This window comes from Podarcis muralis, chromosome 8 (assembly GCF_964188315.1).
Source record: "Podarcis muralis chromosome 8, rPodMur119.hap1.1, whole genome shotgun sequence".
Taxonomy (NCBI): domain Eukaryota; kingdom Metazoa; phylum Chordata; class Lepidosauria; order Squamata; family Lacertidae; genus Podarcis; species Podarcis muralis.
In genome coordinates, this window is record NC_135662.1 from 34807426 (window position 1) to 34827586 (window position 20161).

General features: G+C 40.4%; 1 protein-coding gene across 2 annotated transcripts in view; it reads left to right on the forward strand.

Annotated features, from left to right (window-relative positions):
• PDE7A (phosphodiesterase 7A) overlaps positions 1–20161 on the forward strand; it is a 51008-nt gene that overhangs the window by 17281 nt on the left and 13566 nt on the right. The window contains exons 3-5 of one of the 2 annotated variants that reach the window (XM_077932966.1): positions 9068–9151; positions 17725–17876; positions 19872–19935. In XM_077932966.1, the coding sequence (XP_077789092.1) occupies positions 9068–9151; positions 17725–17876; positions 19872–19935 (300 nt within the window). The remainder of the gene's footprint in view (positions 1–9067; positions 9152–17724; positions 17877–19871; positions 19936–20161) is intronic. The other variant, XM_077932967.1, reaches the window with a different exon arrangement.

Here is a 20161-nt window from a genome sequence, read left to right on the forward strand (position 1 = left end):
CGCCCCCCCCACCCGACAATCAAGCAGCGTATCAATTCCATGAAGCACCAAATGCAGGCGCGTCTCAACTCACGTCTCGGAAGTGGGCGAGGCCGCGCTCGCCCAGGGCGCTGAGACACTCGTAGGCCGAGCCCGCCTGGAGGAAGAGCTGCGCCAGGCACATCGCCTCGCTGCGGAAGAGGGAGCCCATGGCGGAGGGCGCCCAGGTCGGGCCTGAGGAGGCGCAGCGGCGGGAGCGGCAGAGGCGGCGTCACCGCTCTCCTCGGCGCCGCCTCCGCTCCGCCGGCGCCGCTGCTGCCGTCCCGCTGCGGAAGCGGCTCCGGGGACTGGCGGGTCCCCCGCTGCCCGGTGCCATGGAGAGGAGGCAGGCGAGGGAGACGGAGACCCGAGTGGCCCCGAGTCCCGCGGCTTCCGGCTTCTCCTCGCAAGTCCACGCGCCGCCGAGAGAGAAGGGGCGGGGAAAGCCTAGAGCGGCCAACCGCACGCTCACCTCGGAAGTTCCGGTCAATAAGACAGCGCCATTGGCCCGGGCGCTCTGCCCCTCGGCACCTCTATGGCTGGCCCGAATACCGAGCGAGAAGCGGTTTCGTCTCTGTGGTAGGGAGGAGCAAAGAAGGGCCCAGCCAGGCGGGCCGAATGAAAGCGAGCCCAGAGTTCCTGTGCTTCCCTGGTGGGGCCGGCCATTGCCTTTCCCTTGGGCAGGGCGAGGGAATTCCCAGGCTGCAGCCTCTCGCACTGGTGCCTCAAAGGCCTTTGCCTTTCCCGTGTCACATGTGGAAAAGGGGGCTGGATCCAGTGACGCAACTCGGAAAACTGTTAGGGAAGCCAGAGCAGGAAAGTGAGTGGGAGGCGGCGGCGCCGCTTTAACCCACGTTTCCTTTTTGAAAGAGAAACCAGTGTTTCCCAACCTTTTTTGGACTCGCTCGCGGCACACCAGGCAACAGCTCGCGGCACATTAGTGTGCCGCGGAACACCGGTTGGGAAACACTGCTTTAAGCGGTCTACTAACAGTTTTGCTGAGATCGTTAGTTAGCTTATTAAATACCCTCTCTTCTGTTTGATAGCATGGTATTTTGCAGAATCTTGTACAACCTTTTAAAATGTAATAAAAATTATTTAAAGGAAGTACCCACTCTCTCCCAATTTATTCACTTGATATTCCAAAAGGAAAACTGTATACTGTAATAGACATCCTGAGTTATCCTTTCCTTGAGGTTGCATCTGTTACCAAGGAAAGTGCCCATTCTCTTGCTACTGCTTGGTATTTCAGTTATTTCTTGTTTTTTAAAAAACATTTTCTCTGTTCCTTCTGTGCTAGATATATAGGGTGATACCAAGTCCTATTCATACTCAGTCTATTCATTGAATCAAATGGATTTAGGTTACTTAACTCAGCAGGTTTCAGTGGATCTACTCCGAATATGATTTAGTTGGCTATAATCCATTCCCGGCCCCCCCCCCCCAATTATCTGAGCTATTTAGATACAGCTTGTGCAAAATTATATCCTGGATAGATATTTAATTCTGTCCTCTCATTCTAAGGTCCTCTATCTTGGGAATTTTCCCTCCTTCACTCTGGAAAAGTAAACAAGTTGGAGGAATAATTGTGTTGGTCTGGTTTGCTGTCGTTGTTTTTTTCCAGGATTTACCATTTAAGTTTTTTAAAATTCCCTTTGTCTTTGTCTTCCCTGCAGTTCAAACTTTTTTTTTTTTAAACGGTCATGGGAATTGAAAGTATTCTGAATGGAAGCTGGGTTCTCTACTATTGGGAACCTGGAATTCTCACTATTTAAATAGGTAATGGTAGAATAGTTACTAGAGCAGGGCAAAGGTTTATGCAAATCCTCCTAGCTCGCTGGTGTTCCGACAAGTGCTACTATGCAGCTCAATCATCTGTCCTGGAACTGACTGTTGAAGCAGCTGGATTAGTCTGTCATAGGCCAATACTTCTTCACTTGGGTGGTGGGATCTGCTACTGTCTTTTACAGGAGGCAAATTCCCTTCCAGTCCTCAAGTACACTAACTCTCAAACTTTAGAGAGCTAACAATTAAAAAAGGATAACACTTCTAAACTTAAAGAGTAGCAGAAAGAAACATAGATGCCAACAGCAGCACTACTGTTGCCAATTCAGAAATCTATGCAAATATATGCAAAACTTTTTATTAAGCCAGGAGAGATGGGCATAACAGTTTTTTTTCTGGTATACTTCGTATCTTGGGGCAGTGACTTTTAAAGGCCCCCACTTTCTACTCATAGATATCCTTAACTTCAGTGAGGGGAACTCTCAGCAGGACCTGCCCAGAATATCTTATTAGAAGGAGGTATTTGTCATATAGAAAGTGCACTGGAATGAAAACCTCCCAAAAACTGAGGTAAAAGACATGTAGGTTGTTTTAAAACAATAAAAGGAAAATTAGATGACCTGGCTATGTCTAGACAATAAACATAGGTGGTGTAGTATATTTTACTGCTAATGAGTGGGACAACCTGATTAAATGATACTACTTAAACATGCACCACGTAATTTGCTCTAATTACCAATTGCTGAGGGCGATGCTAGCAGAGTGAGTGATTTGTCCTGGGACAATGAGTCTTACTAGGCAGTAGTAGTACACTGATCAGTTTTAGCTAAGTATGTAAATGGAAGTGGTCCTTGAACTTGAGAAAGCATATCCTTCGTGAAGCACTGCTGTTTGAAGAGCTCAAACACAGGGAGAAAAAGAACATTCTGACTTTTGAAACCAAGCAGTGGAATAAGCAAATAATCAGTGGAAAAAGCAAAATATTTAAAACAATGACTCTGAAATTCAGACCTTTTAAAAATCCCAAGTAAGTTTTTGTAGGAACATCTTATTTGTAATTGAGTTCATTATCTGTTTGGGGTCAACTTAGATGCAACACTGTGGTGAACAGTTAGTGCACAAACACTCTGGCATTCTTTCCTTATATCTGATACTAAAATGCTTTTAGTATCAGTGCCTTCCCTGGTTCCACTCTCATTTGAATTTCCAAAATTTTGGTAACAGGCTTAGATGCCATGGTTAAAATTATTAATATTAACACTTAACATTTTAAGCACTTTGTATGTTAAGATAATAAAAGTATAAGACTCCTGTCTACTAGCTCACAATCTCAAGAGGCGCAAGACAAAAGGAAAAAGGAAGGGGGGGGAGCATTGGAACAGCTGTTATTTCACTAGTTAGTAGAAGGCACCAAGTTGGTTACTCTCACTTGTCATGATGATCTCCTTGGAATAGGGCTGCCCAAGACATTTTGTGTGAATGAAGATCTACACCAGGAACAAGCAGGGAATAAAGATGTACATTGGGAGCAAGGCAGGGAATCAAATCAACATTACTTGACAGTTGAAACTGGAATCAAAGTCTGTTGTGGAGGACAGGGCTCCTTCTCTGAATCACACTGGGCAGGTGCGGATCCCAGGAGACCCCAGAGGGCAGTGCCTGTCATTTCCTCCCAAGTGTGAGAAGAGACCAGAATCACCTCCTATTTGCCAAGAGTCCACTGTATAGGGGGCATGGGGTGGGGAGCCTGCCAAGAACGCAGCAGATCTGGCCTCCCAAGGAGTGTGTTGCAGCAGCAGCAGCAGGCAATGTATTTGTTGGCGGCCAAATCTGCTGCCCCTTGTGGATCCTGCCACCTGAGGCAGTTGTCTCACCTTGCCTTAAGGGTCGGCAGGGCTGGCCCCACCCTGGAAGACATGACATACAGTCCATGGTCTGCTGACTGGTGACAGAGGTTAGAGTTACTCTTGTTGCTTTGCTATATATCTATTACTGTGAAATTGTGACAACATTCTCCTGGGGATATGTTTTTATAACTGGTGCTTGCAAAACTCGGGGTGCTTAAATTTGATGCAGTGTTGTATAAAATGCTACATTAGAGGTTGCTTTTTGTCTTTGAACGTGTCTTCTGTGTAAAGCAGAGCAAAACTTTTAAGATAAGAATATAAGTAACAAAAACATTTTATTGAGTTGGCAAAAGATGGATCCAAAATAGTCTATGCTTGTAAGAAGGAACAATTTTCCTTCTTACACATCCAGCTGCAGCACTGAATGTGAATTGTAGGGGAAGGCAAGGGGGTAGCACAGTGGGCTGAAGTAGTTGGTGGCTCCTGAAAGCCCATGTACATGAACAAGCCATCAGATGCAAATGTAATGTGGCATCCACAATTCAGTGTTGTAGCCATTTATAGTAATAGTTTATTATCAACGTTACAATTTTTTTTGTTCTCAATACAGATTGTATCTTGTCTGTATTGTAATCTGAAATGTAGCTTTAATTCTATTTCTAGGAGAGTTTAATAAAACTCAGCTTAAACACATTCAGTAGCCAAAGTTTGATTTCTCACTGTATATTTGCCAATTTCCTTGCTGAGCATAATGGTGTGCTCTGTAATGTTGCAGTAAATGGTAATAAATCTGACAGATGAGTATTTATTGTGGCTACAGTAAAACACACAAAATTGAATCAGTGCTTATGATTGAAATATGCTATATTTACCAACATTAAATTTTGTACCAATAGAACAGAGGTGGGGAAACGCATGCATGGGGGCCAAATGCAGACTTCCAAACCTCTCTATTGGGTCCTTGGCACTCTTCCCATGCCACACCCCTCACCAGCTTTTTTCCACTCTCTCTTTGAGTGTTTTTGTTTAACTGGAATGTGTTCTTGGACTCTTAATAATGAGCTTAATAGTGAGCTCTTAATTGAGCATGTGTGTTTGTGTAGAACCTAGCCAACTGTACAAAGGTAAAATTTTCTTGGTCATCCTGATAAATAATGTTTATTGGGGAAAGGACAGGGGAATGTGACCCTGTTATTCTTCATAGGTCTCTCAGTTGCTTTTGAAACCATTGATCATAGCATCCTTCTGAGCCAACAGTGGGATTGGTATTGGAGGCATTGCGTTACAGTGGTGATGGTCTTTTGGCTCCCTGGTAGTTGTGATGTGGGCTGCTGCAGGGTATAATCCTGTCCCCAATGCTGTTTAACATCCATATGAAGCCATTGGGAGTGGTCCGTAGGAAATGAGGATTGAGGTGTGCTGATGATATCCAGCTTTACTTCTCTGTAGCATCTGAACCAGGAGATGCCAGGCAAGCCCTGGACTGGTGTCTGGGTTCAGTGGTGGGATGGATGAGGGCCAATAAACTAACTCTGAATCCTGGTGAGACAAAGGCACTGTGAGTGGCTCCCAAATCCAGATAATTGGTCAATTGCCTGTTGTAGGTCCCCTGAAAGAGCAGCCTAGTAGTCTGGGGGTGCTCCTGGATCCATCTTCATTGCCAGAGGTCCAGGTGACCTCAGTGGCGAGGAGTGCTGCCTTTTAAGACTGCTAGCTGCAGCTGGTGCAAAATACTGTATGGTTACTGGGACAGGATGTAGCCAAACACAACCCACTGTTGAAAGAATTGCATTGGCTACCAAGTAGCTGCAGGGCTACATTCAAGGTTTTAGTTTTGATGCATAAAGCCCTATACAGTCATACCTCGGGGTAAATATGCTTCAGGATAAGTATTTTTGGGTTGCGCTCTGCGGCGACCCGGAAGTAACGGAGTGCGTTACTTCCGGGTTTCGCTGCTTGTGCATGCGCAGACGGTCAAAATGACGTAACACACATGTGCGGAAGCAGCGAAACGTGACCCACACAGATGTGCTGTCACGTCTTACATTCTATACAAGATACGAACGGGGCTCCGGAATGGATCCCATTCGCATCCCAAGGTACCACTGTACAGCTTAGGTCCAGAATACCTGGCAAAATAATATTATCCTATATATGCCTAATCAGTCACTGCACTCTGCAGGTGAGGGCCTCCAACAGGTACCATCTCATCAGGATATCTGTTCTACACAGCGTAACAATTGGACCTTTAATGTTGTGGCACCTACTATTTCCTCTTTGACAGCTGCTGTTTTTTCCCCTTTTATTTTGTCTTTCCTTTCTTAAAGAAGCATTTTAAATTGAGATCTTTCCCAGTCTTCAGCTGTATTGGAATTGTTTTAAATATCACTCGTTTCATCACACATTTGCTGCCCTGGTCTCCTTTGGGAGGAAGGGTGGGATATCAATTTCATAAATAAGTAAATAATTTGTTTAGATTTTACCAGTGCCATTTAATGCATAGATAGAGTTTGGCATAACATGAGCAAGCCTTAAACCTCAATCAATAGACGGGGTCAAATGCACAGTGCTAAAAGTTCATAAAATGTTTATGTAAATGACTCACAACTCCAGTTCCAGATACTCCTTGGCCATTATGACATTTTGATTTCCATGTGGTGTTTCAGTGCCCCCATACCTTGAATCAAGTGAAATACAGATTTTTTATTATGATTATAAAAGCATGTGGGGTCAGTTTTACCACTACAGTGGTATCTCGGGTTACAAACACCTCAAGTTACAAACACTTCGGGTTACAGACTCCGCTAACCCAAAAATAGTACCTCGAGTTAAGAACTTTGCCCCAGGATGAGAACAGAAATTGCATGGCGGCGCAGCGGCAGCAGGAGGCCCCATTAGCTAAAGTGGTACCTCAGGTTAAGAATGGCTTCGGATAAAGAATGGACCTCTGGAACGAATTAAGTTCGTAACCAGAGGTACCACTGTATTGTGGTGACTGACAGAACTTAAAAATACATGCACTTAAAATCCTAGGGATTGAAGTGTCCCTGCAAAATGCTGCTCAGTTTATTAATTTCTTTTCATGGATGGGATCCAGTGTTATGCCTGCTCACACCATTAGACTACTACTTGTCCTTCCCCTATAGTCCCTCTCATCTGCCCCAGTGATTTAGGAAACCTGTTGGAGCAGATTTTGAGGGCTTGTGGGGTGCTGGAATATGGGGATAAGAGAAACCAGAAGACCTGCTGTGCAAGCAGATTTCTGTAGTGGATGCAGACAAACATAACTACAGATGCTTAGCCCAGAATTTGCTTTTTTCATATTTTTTAAGAAAAGAGAAAATTGGTTATTTGAAAACAATATTTTCATAATTATAATCAATGGACTTTAGGTGAACCCTTTACTCCTATAGGAATAAATTTCCAAAATATGTTGTTGAAGGTTTCTTCAGGTATTTTTATAACCAGCCAGCTCTAGCAGCTAAAAACATACACCAGGCAGTGGCTAAGAAATGAACACATTTGCGGAGAATGGAATGTAACAGCTGCTGACTTTGTCATTAATGTGCCACTAGCCAGTGGATAAACTAAGGAAAACTGTGGCCCGTTGCAGGGAGGGAGACTGACAAGAAATTCCCTCAAGATTCTTTACTGATAAATTCTGGAATATCAATACCAACTAGCATTTTTGGTTCTTAAGGAGATTTGATACTGGTAAGTTACATGTCAGAGAAAGAAGAATATTCTTCCTTTTTTTTTTTTAATGCTGTAGTGAAGTTTTGGCTCATAGGCCTAAATAGGTCTGCCAGGGTCAAAGCGTAAACAGCATTTCTCTTACCCTAAATCTTAGCACTAAGATAAAAGATAAGCTTTTTTCTGCTCTGACTAGTTGAATTTTGAATCAGCTGATATATAATGTCAGGTAATTGACAGCTGAGCAATCCTGCCCACCAGTCAGAATAGCCTGTAGAGTGTTGGCCAGTTCTGAATTTGACCCTCTGTGCAGATTAGATTATTCACCCTTGCTTTAATGCAGAATGTTGCAGCAATCTTAGGCCACAAGTTCAAGCCTGAGATCATCATTATAACAAAAATGCTTGAGATCATTTCTTTCATTATAATGAAAGTGAAGTGATGAGTCTCTATACCACATTAAAACACTTAATGAAATGGGGGCCACTAATGTATTTTATCAAATGTAGTAGACATTATCTGTTTAAATGCCAGTACTGTTTAGAAGCTAACAGCCACAATGGAGTGAGTTTGGAGTTGGTTATACTGCACTCTGAGATGAATACAGAAACATAGTCATATTGCCTGAGATGTCAAGAGAGGAAGCTCCAGAATTGGTAGGGCCTTCCACCAGGACAGCATAAAAGAGGAAGCTATTGCCTCTGTTGTTAATGCAACAACAGAAAATTGCAGCAACAATGTGCTTCATGTAACCATTTTGTCTGTTCTACTCATGCAGTTGTGAAATGTGCTGCTTGAGTAATGTGTGCTATGGTTGCAAGGTCTGTAAGATTTGTTGTTGCAGGTAATTCACAACTCATGATTATTGCACAGTTATACTTGTGTAACTGTTATAATATGTATGTTAATAGCGCAATATGTTTTATGTTTAAAAAACTGGGGGGTCAGTTAGATCCTACAAACTGTTCTTGTAGCTTTATGTGCTTTGAGTTGTGGGGTATTGTTGACCCTGATAATTTATCAGCAGGTTTTTTTTTATACTGAAAATAAAGTTCTCAATGAAGGCGTACTTTAGCTTGCAAATGGTGTCATGCTTAATATGGTTTTATTGGGGCACATTTGACTCAAAGATTGTAATTTGAGGCTTTTTTATGTTGACAGCGCTAAGCTCACATAGACCCTCCCCAACTTCCCTTGTCAAAGCAAATAATAATTTGCCATTATGGCTGAACTGATCAAACTATGATTTGTGCAAGCCAAATTAAAATTTAAAACAAATGAGGAAGTTGGGGTAGGAGTGAGTGTGTTGGTCAAAGGCTAGTTCACATAACATGGTTTGCTGCTATTTCCAAACTGGATAATACCGTGAGCTGTTCAGTTGTAGCAAGAAGCAAAATAAAATTCTGTGTTCTCGTTTAGTTATTTTCACCTCATTATGGTGATAAAGCATAGCAGATGCAACTTCATCTATGTACTTATGGCTAGATTTGATGAGGTAGGAAAATTTTATGGAGAGCATGCAATTGCATGTTTGAAAGATTTTAAAGACTTTGTTTTGAACTATCATCTTTAAAAAAAAAAGGCATTGATCAGGGCATTTAGTAGGTTCACTGTATGACTGTTACACTACATACAGAAACGTCTACACCTTGCAACTGTGCTTGGTTGCAATTTTCTCTGTAGCTCTTGGACACGGTGTATTTCACTTTTGACCCTATTTCTAGGAGATGTACGAGTAAGAAGTCGGGCAGGATTTGAAACAGAGAGAAGAGGTTCTCATCCATACATTGATTTCCGTATTTTTCACTGTAAGTATTTAAATAATAGCAGAACAGTAATAAAGGGTTCCATTTGTGTTTGGCTGTGGGGCTTCAAATAATTGATGGCTGATTTAAAATGGAAATTTACATAATTTTTTTCATTTCCCTGCAAATAGTATCTGTTTGGAGAAATTAAGAATTTACACAGTGTGTGTGTGTGTGTGTGTGTGTGTGTGTGTGTGTGTGTGTATAAAGCAAATATATATATATATATATATATATCTCCATGTGCTACAGAGGTGAAAAGAAACTGTTTCTTTTAAATTAATGAATAACAGGTCCATATTCTCCAGGGTGCTAAGCAGTCAGCTTGATATGAAGCTGGTCTGTTTCATATTCTTATTCCCAAGTATGTCACCAATACACCAACAATACCTGTGCAATAACTTCTCTCGGTATGACTGATAGAAGAAAATTCTTATGTAGCTATGCATGCTGAATATTAAAAGTAGGTTGGATTCCAGAGATGCAATTACTCAGCTAACTGGACACTGTTGGAAGATATTGACTTTTTCTAATTTCCCCCTGCTGCCTCCCCTGAAAATTTCCTCTGAAAATCTGCTCTGGTAAGGGGGAATCCTTCAAAACAACATGGGAGATGACATGGGGGAAGGTGAAATTGTTAATTGTCTCCCCTTCACCTCTCTTGGATCAGACTTGCTTTTGTGAATAGAATGAGCCCTCTATGGAGGGGCAAGTCTGTATTCAATCCATTGCCTATGCTGTTGTAATTCATTTGGTAGAGCTTTCTTGTTTAATTGAAAATTCCAATGGTAAAACTTCTCAGCAGTGCAGCTTTTGGTTTCTAGCAGAATCTTGCTCCCAGTAATTCAGGTTTCCTGAAGTTTAGCTTAGCTATTTTTTCTGCAGCATGAAGCCTGTTTCAATAAATACTCAAAAAACAGAGCTGAACCTAACTGCAGTGCATGGAGTCTTCATCTACAATGTCAGGTGTTAAATTTTTATTTTATTTTCCCATTTTTTGTTGATTGTTTTATGTACACCACTTAGAAATTCACATAATTAAACTGTATATAAATGTATTGAATAAAAGAAGAGAAAGTAGTTTAAATTGCAAAATAACAATTCTTCTCTCTCCCCTCTCCCTAAAGTTAAGAACTGAAAGATATCATGACAAAGAATGAATAATTTTGTTTAAGCAACCATTATCTTTAGATGGAAGTGGAGATATTTGTTCTTTGGCATGAAGGTTTGAGAATAACATTGACAAGTTTCTTCAGAAAGAGAAATCATTCACTATCCATAAGTAGTAGCACAACAATAGAACGGTACTTGATAGGCCTTGGTAAGACATTTAAAGCAATTTTTTCAGATGCAGTTATCCCCATAGTTTCCCTCTTGGGCAATCCTACACCAAACACTAACTTTGCACATATATATTTCTTATTTGAGAAATTATTTTATTAATTTTCTTATCTTCAAAATGAAGATTCATCCATATTCCATAAATATTTTAAAATGTTTAGTTTGGTCTGAAAGCTGCTTCCTAATGTTGATGTTTCTGAGAAGACTTGGCTTGGCTTCAGCTGGACATTGTATAAAGAAGCAGCATTATGCCTGAGATGTTTTTCTTCCAAGGGATACTCTTAAAGGCTTATATAAATTTGCAAAAACATCCACCTGATCTCCCACACATTCTGTGTGTAAAGCTTTATTTATAAAATGCTTATGCCACTTAATATAACAATAACCTCTAAGTTGTTTCTGTTGATATAACAATTAGTAACATTTTATAAAAGCTAAATAAAAAGTAATACAAAAGTATAAATTGCAAATGAAACTCAGCAATGTGCAAAGCAGAAAATTTAAACTTTTGAGTTGGAGTCCAGAAAAGCTTGAAACAGTCAGGTCATTACTGTCTTTGCATTCCAATTATCTGATGGAGGGTATGCGAGAAGCTGGGATGCCAAACTGTGAATAACTTGGGGTCTAACTACTTGGAAGAGTGCCTCTCCATGTATAGTCCTGTCCTGGATGTTAACGTCTGCCATGAAGGCCCTTCTTAGCATCCCCACCACCAGGTATTATATATTATGCAGTGATGTAAGAGAGGGCCTTCTTCCTGGTGGTGCCAGTTTAAAACATGGTTGTTCACCTCAGCCTTTGATAAAGATGCCTTTAATGTGTAGCTGTAACTTTCAGCTGATGTACGTTGTTTGATGGTTTATTTAATTTTATTTATTGTAAATGAACACTGATTTTATACGTGTTTGTCGTTCTCTACCCCTTTCTGGAGATCATGTGGTGCATGGTGGGCTATCAGTATTTGAAATAAATAAAGTGGAAGAGCAATATTGAATCAATTTGTGAGTTGACATGATAACACTTGTCTGAAGGGCTGTTGCATAGTAAAGGGCAAATACTCGGTGCTGCTTCAGTGGGCAGGAGTAGATGTAATGGGCTTAATATACAGGAGTTAAGATTTTGGTTGAATAGTAGGATAAACTTATTGACAATGGAACCAATTAACTAGAGACATAGTGGGTTTTGCCTTGCTGAAGATCTTCAAGAAAATATTGGACAGCTGATGGTCTGGAATCTTCTTGCTCTGGTTTCCTGTATCTTTAGGAACCTCATGCTGGACTTTTGTCACAGTTGTGGCGACAGGACCAGACACTGTTTTCCAGAACTTGAAGTTTGTAGCATTCAACTTGTGTTTATAGTCACAGAAGTATCTTAAATTCCAATAAAGTACTTTTTAAAAGTCCCATGCCCTCATCTTTTTTTTTTTTTAAAAAAAGGCTTACCTTTTCCAAACAGAATTGACATATGAAATACCAGTTTCCTTCTGTAACAAGTGATGAGCAAAGTTTTAATCTTACGATGAACTGCATATTCAATTAAAAACGTGTTCTGTTCCATAGAGGTAATATTCTTGTTCCCTGGTCGTCTGCTAATTTTTAATTTTGAACTGAACAGATGGAGAATTTATCTCTAAAAATTGAGACACAAGCAGAGGGCTTTCTAATTTCTTCCTCAGCGTAAACAGCAATAGAGGGTTTCTCAGGGTTCTCCTCTTACATTCCCACACTGCTCACTCCCCTACACAAAGCAAGACAGGTGAATTGAAGTGAGCAGCCAAAGCATGCAAAGGAAGAGTGCTTAGCAGTTGCTGTTGTTTGTCTCTACTCCAGTGCATTATTATTAGGGTGCAGGTTTTGTTAGCTACGGTAAATCTTAGGAGGCTGCCTTATGTTGAATCATACTGTTGGCCCGTTTAGGTCAGTATTGTTGTATTTGGAAGCAGCTCTCCAGGATTTCAGAGAGGCCCACATGGAGGTGTTGAGAATTAAAACTCTGACTTTTTATGTGCCAAGCATGTGCTTTATCATTGATGTATGCTCCTTCTTTTAAATGCCAATCCCAGATTATGGTATTTGTGCTAGGAGTGTTCAAAACATTTGGACAAATTAATAATGGGGCTGCTTAAGACATACTTAGGGCTTGTCTAAATCAAGCAGGATATCTCTGAAGTGTCCTAGACCAAAGCAGGGCGTTCCAAAGTGCTTCAGAGATGTGGTTGCTGCAGACAGTGTGTCTGCAAAGATGGAAACATTTCTCCTGAAGCTTGCCATTAAAGGAAAGGCGTGCGTACTTGGGTGGGAGGGAGGAAGAACTCCTTTGTGGCTGATGGGTCTTGATTCTGATCAAAGAGAATGATTTTACCAGGGTGCTTCAATCACAATGCTTTGGGGAAGGAATGTTAAAGTAATTTATCACTTTGTTCTTCTATTTCCTGTTCTGTAATTGTTGTTTTGGGGGTGCTTGCTTGGAACACAATCAGCATCCATTTCTCTGTGTCCACACATTCACTCCTGTCAAATTAACATTGCACTTTCTATGGGCAGAATCCAACTGATACATCTAGTGCAAGGATTTCTACGTGTGACATAACTTCCCTTCCCTTTCATCTTCTACCCTCTCCCCTGGTCCTCCAAAAATCGGCTCAGAAGGATTGGAGGAAATGCATGCATTTAAGGGGGCATGCAGGGAGAGGAGAGGAAGGGGAAGTTCCTTTGTGCAGGCCAAAGTCCTTGCACAAGCATGTAGCTGCATTTTTCATTAATCAGAACTTCCTAGCCTCTGCGCTCTTCTTTTTGAAATTTTGCAATTACTTTCCTTGGGCACCTCTATAATGTATGACATAGGGGAGAAAGCAAATCTCCCCTCCCAGAAATCAACTTTAAAGGCAACTAGTACAAAACCCCCTAGATCTATTTGTTGATAATTAGGCTAGGTTCTTACACTGGGGTTCCTCTTTCCATGTATGTTACATTTTAATACAGTTCCTCACGAAGCAATGGGGGGAAATTAAGTAAATCTGTTTTACCCAACCTCAAATTGTTAAGGTTTCGTTGCAGGAAAACTATTGCAGCTATCCAGTGCAGTGAATTCATTCCCTCAGAACTGGCAATGATGCCTGCTTATTTCTTTCAGTTATCCCTCTAAATAAAAATACTATTCCTTTGGGGGGGGGGAGGAGGCAGTATCACATTTTAAAGGTGCCCAGCAGAGAAAATCCATGAACCTCTTAGAAATTCAGCTGGTGCTATCCGCTCAAGATGGATAATAGGTCTGCAAATTTCATTCATTTCTATCAAAACAGGAAAAGTTGAAACTATTTTTAAAAATTCCTCATGAATGTGAATGGAAGGAGCACAAAGCTTCATTTTTCTCCCAATCAGGTTTTGAATTCAGACCCTGAGCTCAATTTTACAGCTTATGAATTGGTGTAAACAACAGCAGCAGCATGTTGGTGTATAATAGTGTGTAAACAGACTTAAGTTTGTAAAGGGTGCTTTTGATCATTGAAACATTAGTTGAGTTGGAGCATAGAGATATGAGTGTGTGGAATTTATAATTTTAAAGCTCAACCTATTGTATATTAAAATTCAAAAATGGTTATCTTGAGATATACAGTATGCTCACAACTTATGCACATTTAACTTGTACACATTCAGCTTGCTTGGCAATGGAAAAAAATTAAAAAAGGGGTTGGGAAGAGGGGAGTTGTCCAGGAAAAAAGACTTTGGCAGTCCCGCCCTCCATTAAACCCAATGTGTTTTGATTATGTGCAACTTTGACTTTAGGTGCAATCTACAAAACATATGCCCTGCATAAGTTGTGGGCTTACTATATTTACCTTTTTATATGCTTTCCCATATTTCTCTACTTTCCTTTTCTTCCTCCTGTTTGAGTGACTTATTTCATTTGGGCTGATGGTGTTTATTTTTAAAACAATAATGTGTTCTTTCCCTGTTTTCTCCAGTTTGCATGCTTCTTGTGTAATAATTTTTCACTTGGATACACTCCCAAATAATCAGTGCTGCTTTGGTGTTATTATGGACAGACACAGACTCATTATTTCATTTGTGTAGATCTTTTAAAAACTTGTTCTAGAATGAATGGAAGAGAACTTTTCAAACCTTAGGTTCCGATAAAAAAACAGACTGACTGGTTTTTATCTCTGATCAGGATCATGGGATCTTTAAGTAGAGGTGAAAGATTTAAAATCCTGTGGAAATGTCAAGACATTGCCTTGTAAAAAGAGAGCCTGGGGAAGATGAAAGGTTGTAAGAACAATGTGTCTTATTAGCAATGAAGAGTGTTGAAATTCACTTTTTAGTATGTTACTAGGAGCATGTGTAAGGTTTCCAAACTGCTGTGTACTATTTTTGATTAGCTAAAATTAATGTTTCATGTGTAAACTTGGTAGGGTGGGTAGGGTTATACTGTACAGTGGTGCCCCGCAAGACGAATGCCTCGCAAGACGAAAAACCCGCTAGACGAAAGGGTTTTCCGTTTTTGAGTTGCTTCGCAAGACGATTTTCCCTATGGGCTTGCTTCGCAAGACGAAAACGTCTTGCGAGTCTTGCGATTTTTCCCCGCTCCCCCCTTTTTTCTAAGCCGCTAATAGCCTTTTAGCCGCTAAGCCGCTAAGCCTTTAATAGCCGCTAAGCCGCTAAACCGCTAATAGCGCTAATCCGCTAAGCCGCTAATAGGGTTGCTTTGCAAGACGAAAAAACAGCTAGACGAAGAGACTCTCAGAACGGATTATTTTCGTCTTGCGAGGCACCACTGTAAATTCTTCTTTTATTTTGGGAATGATAAAAACAAAATGGATTTCAGAATTTGCTTTTCACACTATGAAGTGTAGCTGTCTTAGAGGATTTGATGTTCACCACATAATTAACATTTTTATTCCACTGAAGGAAGCAGACGAAAGAACCTTGAATTTAACAAACTTGATCCATTATTAATAGTTCACAAACTGAAAACACAATAAAACCCACAGGGCAGTTTACAACATAAAACCACAAAATGAGAACACAAAATACATAATAAAAGCAAGAACAAAAATGTAAACAAACCCTTCCCACAGGCACATTTAAAAGGCCATAGAAGGTTAATGAACTAAACGCCTGGATATAGAGAAACGTTTTCGTCTGCCCCTAAAGATGAAGCTGCCAGGCGAGCCTTCTAGTAAGTAAACCTGTAGTGCAGACCATTGCAGAGGTGGAGAAACCTCAGCTGTGTTGGCTCTTCTTTGGTTTCTTTTTTACTAAAACCCCAAGCCAAGTACAAAAGATATATAGTTGAATTAAATAACATTGTGCCTCTGAGTCCATTCAAAGCCTAGGAATTCATTCCACTACAAAACTGAACTGAGCTCATGGTCCTTCCACACAAAAGGCTTTCTTTTAGCTTTATTTCAGCATCATGATTTAGATGGGAAAGTTGTTTTGTTGAAATTGTTAAACAATTGGGAGTAAACAAAAAAAGATGATCTACTGCAAATCACCCTGAGATATCCTCATTCTGCCTTCTGTACACCCTTGAGTTAGTGAATTTAAGAAATTCTGTTTTTATTCTGAAGTCTGTATTTGTTTCATATTGGAGAATTGTACAGTATAAGATAATTCCTTATACTGTAGTTACAGGTAGGTAGCCGTGTTGGTCTGCTGTAGTCGAAACAAAATTAAAAAATTCCTTCCAGTAGCACCTTAGAGACCAACTAAGTTTGTTACAGGTATGAGCTTTGTGTGCACGCACGAAAGGTATCTGAAGAAGTGTGCAGGCACACAAAAGCTCATACCAATAACAAACTTAGTTGGTCTCTAAGGTCCAACTGGAAGGATTTTTTTTATTTTGTTTCGACTACAGCAGACCAACACGGCTACCTACCTGTAACTACAGTATAAGATTTTAGTTCAGAGAAAGCAGGAAATACCTTAGTTCACTTTTCATGCTAGCTTTTTGGAGGGTGGCCTCTTCCCATGCTATTCAGGTAATGTGGGACACCCCTTGTTCTGTTGGAATCCAGATCCTAGAAGAGAAGATTCTGGTGTTTGGGTAAGCCACAATGTGATCTCCTGTAGGATGGGCTGGAGTTTCTCATACAGTCTTGAGAGGCCCAGGAAGGAGGTGACTTGCAGTGACTCTCATGGCAGAGAGGGGGACAGAGTGTACTAGTAAAAGATGAAGCAGAACAGTTGTTTTCCTGACCAAATTGTCTGATAACTCCATGAATATTAGGGATGCTCTTTGTTGGGGAGTGGCTGTAGTGCTTGTAAGAGACCATAGCAGGAACAAACAGTAGAATGAAAAGTACACTTTGGAAATAGGTGCTTTCTGCTTGGTGCAAATGAAACAGCACCTTGAGACTGGGAGCAGGTATGGGATTGTTAACTCCCTTTCCTACCCACCTCTTTATGTGTTAGTTCCTCACTCCCATCACTCTCCATCTCAGTTTACTGTTAATGTTTAGTGATGCTTAACTGTTTTAGATTTAACCTGTGCATAATCCTAAGATTCATTTCAGAACCAAACCTTCCCAGTGTATTTTACTTTTTGGTAGTGTTATGTCTGATGCAGATCTCAAGAATTTATTCACTATAATACATCAAACTATAATACATCAGATATACCACAGTAGTGATTTGCTAATTTAATCTTGAAACTGATTTTAACAGGGGATTGGGTTTTGTAAATCCACATTAACAGTTTAGTTGCAATTATATGATAATTGTAGTATAAGGATAGCCATTACAAGCCTAACAAGTTTTCCAATAGCTTTGGTGTGTTTGGAATTCAAGAGTTGGATCCTAAGATCCCCTGAATGAAGCTCCGTTTATGGAAAACATGTTCCCAGCATCCTGTAACAGAAGGGGGACCATGCTTTTCACCATTCCCTTCCTACACTTTTTTTGCTGGTGCTTGCACTTTCTGGAACTGTTCTGTGAATCCTCCAGAATAGCAGGGAGAAGTACTGGTGGGGTGGGTGTGCTATAGTGAAAGGGAAATGGCAAAAAAAAGTCTCCTCTCTTCTGTTAGTGGTTGACTTTGATAGCAGTAACCCTAAATGTGCAGTACTGTTTTAGGTTACCATGCTTCTATTTACAAATATGCTGAGGTTAGGGTTAACCTGTGTGATCACGGTGCAGAACACAATGCTTGAACTGAATGCTGTTCTTATAGATCTATTTTTTAATGTTTTATAGATTCATCATGCATTTAAGGCTCTTTATTTCCCCCCTCAGCAAATTCTGAAATTGATGTTTCTGTGTCTGCAAGAAATATACGAAGGTTACTGAGTTTCCAGCGGTACTTGAGATCTTCCCGTTTCTTCCGTGGTATCACTCTTCCAAATTCTTCAAACATTTTAGATGATGATTATAATGGACAAGCTAAGGTCTGTTTTTGAAACTACCATATAACTTTGCCATGAAAAAAATATTGATGTGTGTTAAGATCTGTAAGTGACCATGTATTGCATGTACGAAATACTTTTGGACTTACATTTATCCTCCATAGAAGTAAATAAAGCAAAAATAAAAATGAGGGTATGAGAATAATCAATAGTAAGATTACTACAGTTGGTAACAGGAAATAGTTTGAATAGCTCAGAAAATTCATTCACTGTGATGGTAAGCTGAGTGTGTATTGTTTTAGAAATTATAGTAGATACTGTACTAGACTTGGCCAAAATGTCTTAAAAGGCAATGAAGTATAAAACCTAAATGGATAACTAAGTCAAATGCTGAAACTTCATTATATGTTTGCATTTAGTTGTGTTATAATTGGCAATACCTTATTCAGTCTGCCTCTTTTTGTTCTCTAGAACTAACATTATTTCCCTCAGATATTCCCCCTTCTTTTTCACTTCATTAGTGGTTTTAGAAACTGGACACCTCTTGAGTAAGAACAAATATTTCTAGATAATCATACATACAGTAAACTGAAGTTTTCCTCTTTAGTATTGTTTGTAAGGGAGAAGTCATGTCTGCCAATGCTCTAGAAAAGTCTTAAATTATGGTCCAAAGCCACTTGTTCCACTTTTTCTTCCTGCCCTGGTATAGTTTGTGAATGTGCTCCAGGAGCGACAGGCACAATATGATGCTGTGCTCATTCTGTGCATAAATATTTATATGCGGGTATATGTATATGTATATTGGAATGCGGGTGGTGCTGTGGTCTAAACCACTGAGCCTCTTGGGCTTGCCAATCAGAAGGTTGGCGGTTCGAATCCCACAACGAGGTAATGCTCTGTCTCAGCCAGTGCAAGTAGATAAATAGGTACCACTGCGGCGGGAAGGTAAATGGCTTTTCCGTGCGCTCTGGTTTCCGTCAAGGTGTTCCGTTGCACCAGAAATGGTTTAGTCATGCTGGCCACATGACCTGGAAATCTGTCTGTGGACAAACGCCGCCTCCCTCGGCCTGAAAGTGAGATGAGCGCCACACCCCATAGTCACCTTTGACTGGACTTAACCATCCAGGGGTCCTTTACCTTTTTACCTCTACCTTACAAATATGTATAATGACTTGTGCACAAGTTTGGTCCTTGTTTCCACAGGGGGCTGCTTAAATCAGTCTTAGGGTATTGTTACTCTTTACAGTGGATTTGCCACATCTGGCACAATATAACTATTCTCTGTGATAGCTTATTTGTTCATGTGGATGAGAAGATTGGAGGAGGAGTGTGTAAACTGAACATTTTCAGAGCCAGTGATGAAATCTTTTTAGTAAGCCAATATGTGCACGAGCTTCGTGTACTCACACACAGCCCCCTTTGCTTCTCCTTTTGTGTGAGTTGAACAAGCTAGGAAGCCACAGTTAACCATACTTCCTGTTGAGAGCTCTCTGGAAGCCTAGGAAGCCACAGTTAACCATACTTCCTGTTGAGAGCTATCTGGAAGCCAATTTTAAACCATGGGTTCATATTCTAGCTTGTCCCGTCCCCCAATGAAGGGAGGAGTGAAGTGGAAGCAAAAGGGCTACATGGGAGTGCATGAAGCTTTTGCACATCCCTGTTTATTAAACTGAGATTTGGCTATGTTTGGGTGATCAGTGTATCTTAAGGAAAGAGTGTTTATCAATGCTTTTTCCATATAAGATAGTATTGTAACTTCCAGATGAGAGAACATTGTGGCTGTAAGAAGCCAGCCAGCTGCAACTTATGACCCATTAGGCAAGATCAGTTGCAGAATGACAGTTTATGGGGTTTGTGAAACAGAAATAAGTGGTGTGGTTACAAATATGCTACTGATCATCTTTTACATCTTTGCTAGTTCATTTTCAGTATCCTGTCTTGATTTGTGGGGTGAAAGGAAGGTGAATCAGATATGCAATGTATTCAGATAAGTGCTTTTAACTTATTTGTGAAACTTCCTTTTTGTTTTCCTTTCAGTGTATGCTAGAAAAAGTTGGAAACTGGAATTTTGACATTTTCCTTTTTGACAGGTTAACGAATGGTAAGATTAGTGGTTTTTTAAATATTACTCTTTAAGTCAGTTGTCCACTAAGCCAGTCCCTTTCTCCTACTTTTCATTGAAGAAAGTTCCTTTTTAAAGTTGTGAATGAGTGGCTGTTTCATGCAAACATTAAGTGCACATCCCAGACTCTCTACTGATACTGTATTATTCAGGTATGGATAGCCCATATGACCTTGTTATTTTCAACAAAAATATGCTAATTCCT